Here is a 3,270-nt window from a genome sequence, read left to right as displayed (position 1 = left end):
GAGCCTGAACTCCACGCAGGTCCCCTGCCTCCCAACCAGGGCTGTGGGATCCTCTCCAGCAACCTCGGCAACCTCCCTGTGGGGTGCAAACAGGGTGGGGCTGTAGGGGGGGCAGCCGGCAGCCCTGAAAGGAAGAGGAGGCTGGGGACAAACAGCTGGCATGTTGTGAACCCAGCTGCTGGTGGGTGAGTGACAGTCGCTCAGATGGCATGGGGCACGGGGTCGCCCGGCCTGCCCAGCTCGGGGCACAGCGACCTCGCAGGCTGGGCGTGGCCCCACCCCCGGACAGCCTGCATTGTCTGTGTGGGGCTTGGAGAGGGGCCGGGAGAGGGACGAAGATGGGGCGACAGACTGGCAGCCGGTGGGGAAGAGACGAAGACGGTGCCAGGGAACAGCGTGGCGGGCCAAGGCTCCCCGGGAGCCGGAAAACAGCTTTGGGGAGAAGCGGGGGGCGGGAAATGGGGGTGTCTATTCTGAAGCTGGGGGTAGCAGAAGGGATCGAAGAAAGGGGCGGGGGAGGGGCCGTCGTCCCGGCTCCTGCGGCGGCCTGGAGAGGGGGCGGCCCGCGGAGAACGCGGCGTCGGGCCGTGTGGGCGCCTCCCGGTCAGAAGCCACAATAGCAGCTCGTTAACCGCGCAGATTAAGGACTTTGTCAATTACCTCCGAAGGCCGCGCCGGGCGGATTAAATGCTTTTAAAAGTGCTGCTGGTGGGAGGGGGCGACTAAGAAGCCCCCTCCCGGCACAGATCCCTCCTCTCCCGGGCAGAGGAGGAGGCGGGGGCTGAGACGGTGCGGGGCGCGCCTGGGGAACAGGCGGTCGGCCGCGAGCGCCGGCAGAGCGCAGAGCTGCTCGTACTTGGGACCGCGGCGCCCGCGGCTGTCGCGGCGGCGGCGGGGACCCCCTTCGGCCTCCGGGCCGCCTGCGCAGGGAGGCGTCGGGCCAGCTGTTGGACCGCGAGCGCCAGGATCGAGGGTCGCTGACTGTGGCCAGGGCGCCCCCAGGGCCGNGCAGATTAAGGACTTTGTCAATTACCTCCGAAGGCCGCGCCGGGCGGATTAAATGCTTTTAAAAGTGCTGCTGGTGGGAGGGGGCGACTAAGAAGCCCCCTCCCGGCACAGATCCCTCCTCTCCCGGGCAGAGGAGGAGGCGGGGGCTGAGACGGTGCGGGGCGCGCCTGGGGAACGCGGGCGGTCGGCCGCGAGCGCCGGCAGAGCTCAGAGCTGCTCGTACTTGGGACCGCGGCGCCGCGGCTGTCGCGGCGGCGGCGGGGACCCCCTTCGGCCTCCGGGCCGCCTGCGCAGGGAGGCGTTGGGCTAGCTGTTGGCCCGCGAGCGCCAGGATCGAGGGTCGCTGACTGTGGCCAGGGCGCCCCCAGGGCCGGCCTCGCTGGTCGGGATCCGGAGGGGAAGGTCCCAGCGGCTGGGGACTCCCGGACAGGACGCCCTTGCCCCGGGGCCCGGACCGAGACCTCGGAGACCCACAGGGGACGCACTCCGGCCGGCCCCCATCCCCTGCCCCGCCCGGGTCTCGGGGTGAGCCCTGCGCCCAGAGGGAGCAGGAGGAGCGCGGCGCCACTCCCGGGAGACGCCCGACGGCCGGGCAGGGGCGCCCCCTGGGCCCGCCCGGCGCCGCGCCCCCCGCGCACGGTGAGTTGGCACGGGTTCGGCGGGGGAGGAAGTTGTGAGGAGGCGCCGCCCGGGTTTCCCTGGCCCCTCCGGGAGCCGGCAGGAGGCGGGCTGCCCGCGGCGGTTTGCCGCCCTTCGGGCTGGCCCCGGGGGCCTGGGGCGGGTTCTGCGCGTTTATCTGGGCCTTTTCGGAGGTGGAGTTGAACTATCGTTGGCTGCGGTGTGTCAGTCTGTGTGTGTGTGTGTGTGTGTGTGTGTGTGTGTGTGTGTGTGTGTGTGTGTGTGTGTCTGTGTGTATGTGTGTGTGTGTGTGAGAAAGAGAAAGAGAGAGAGGGAGGGAGGGAGGCCGGGGGGAGCGATAAAAGGCAAAGAGAGTCCGAGACAAAAAAGACACGGAGATTGAGAAGCAAGGAGGGAGGAGGGAGAGGAGCGCGCAGGGGGAGGCGCGGGAGAGGGGAGCGGGGACGGCGCGCAGCGCGAGCGGCGGGCGGGCGGGCTGCTCTCGCGCTCCCGCTCCCGCTACACCCGCGCATACCCGCGCACTCCGTCCTCACCCGCTCATCCCCGGACACGCACGCCCGCTGGCCGGGGTCACCCGGCGCGGAGCACCGAGGCGGGGATCTGGCGGGCAGAACGCGCCCCGCGCCGGAGCCCGCGCCCACCTCGGCGTCTTTGCGCTCCGCAGCGGCGCGCCTCGCCGGGCGCCCCCGCCAGTCCTGCCGGAAGATGGTCAACGACCGGTGGAAGACCATGGGCGGCGCTTCCCAACTTGAGGACCGGCCGCGTGACAAGCCGCAGGTACACGCGGGCCCGGGGCGTGGGGACCTGGGGCCCGCGCGGTTGGCGAGGTGGTGGCCGCTCCGGCCGGCGGGGTGGGCGCTCAGCGCGAGGCTGGAGTTTGGGGTGCACTCCGCGAGGCTCGGGAGGCCTGGGGCGAGGCGGCGCCCTCCTCTCCTCCTCCAACGGAAGAGGCTTGAACTTGGCGTTCGGGGTGCGATGGGGGGCAGCACCCCTGCAGGAGCCGGGCACTGTGGCAGAGGGCCCCCTTGCGCCTCCAGTAGCCTGCTGGTGCCGGTGTGAGCAGAGGGAGTAGGGGACCTCTAGTTCACAGGGTGACCAGCCCTTTAGTAAACTGTGCAACCACACAAATCACACCCCTCGCTGAATGCTTCCTCACCTCTACAATGGGCATCTTAATCACTTGCTAAGTATCCACCCTGGGCACCACCCTGTTCCGGGTGCCTGGCATGGTAACCTGAGCTTCTGGACCAGGGTGCGGATCCCCTGGATCTCCTCTAAATCCTCACACTTGAAACAGGGCCCCCACTCTTCCAGAAAAGGATCAGTAAATTTTTGTCTCATGTGAGAAGCCAGGGTATCATGATTCTCCAGCTTTAAGACAAGAAAAGTGGGGCTCAGAGAGGGTTGCTCCTACCCAAGGCCAAATCTCTGCTGAGATTTGAACCTGGGCCCGTGGTGCCAGGTCTGTTCATTCCACCCTTCCTGCTGCCTCTTCTGGGGCCATGGAGGGGACAGGCTTGGAGGGTGCCCAGGGCTGTGCACTGGAAAGGGGGGTGGTGAGGGCGGAGCTCCAGGGCCGGCCAGAGAGGGGGCTGGAAGTGCGAAGCTGAGTGGAGGGACAGC

The 3,270-nt window shown here is 68.8% G+C and overlaps 1 protein-coding gene across 1 annotated transcript; it reads left to right on the top strand.

Annotated features, from left to right (window-relative positions):
* The first annotated feature begins 338 nt into the window (after positions 1-338).
* On the top strand, positions 339-3,200 carry LOC117802929 (translation initiation factor IF-2-like). Its single transcript, XM_034663742.1, has 4 exons — positions 339-361; positions 747-946; positions 1,160-1,533; positions 2,312-3,200. The coding sequence occupies exons 1-4, from the start codon at positions 339-341 to the stop codon at positions 2,717-2,719; spliced, it is 1,005 nt and encodes a 334-aa protein (XP_034519633.1). The 3' UTR covers positions 2,720-3,200.
* The last annotated feature ends 70 nt before the right edge of the window (positions 3,201-3,270 follow it).

Source organism: Ailuropoda melanoleuca, chromosome 7 (assembly GCF_002007445.2).
Source record: "Ailuropoda melanoleuca isolate Jingjing chromosome 7, ASM200744v2, whole genome shotgun sequence".
Taxonomy (NCBI): domain Eukaryota; kingdom Metazoa; phylum Chordata; class Mammalia; order Carnivora; family Ursidae; genus Ailuropoda; species Ailuropoda melanoleuca.
Note: the sequence above shows the minus strand (reverse complement) of the source record. Positions and strands in the feature narration are given on the sequence as shown.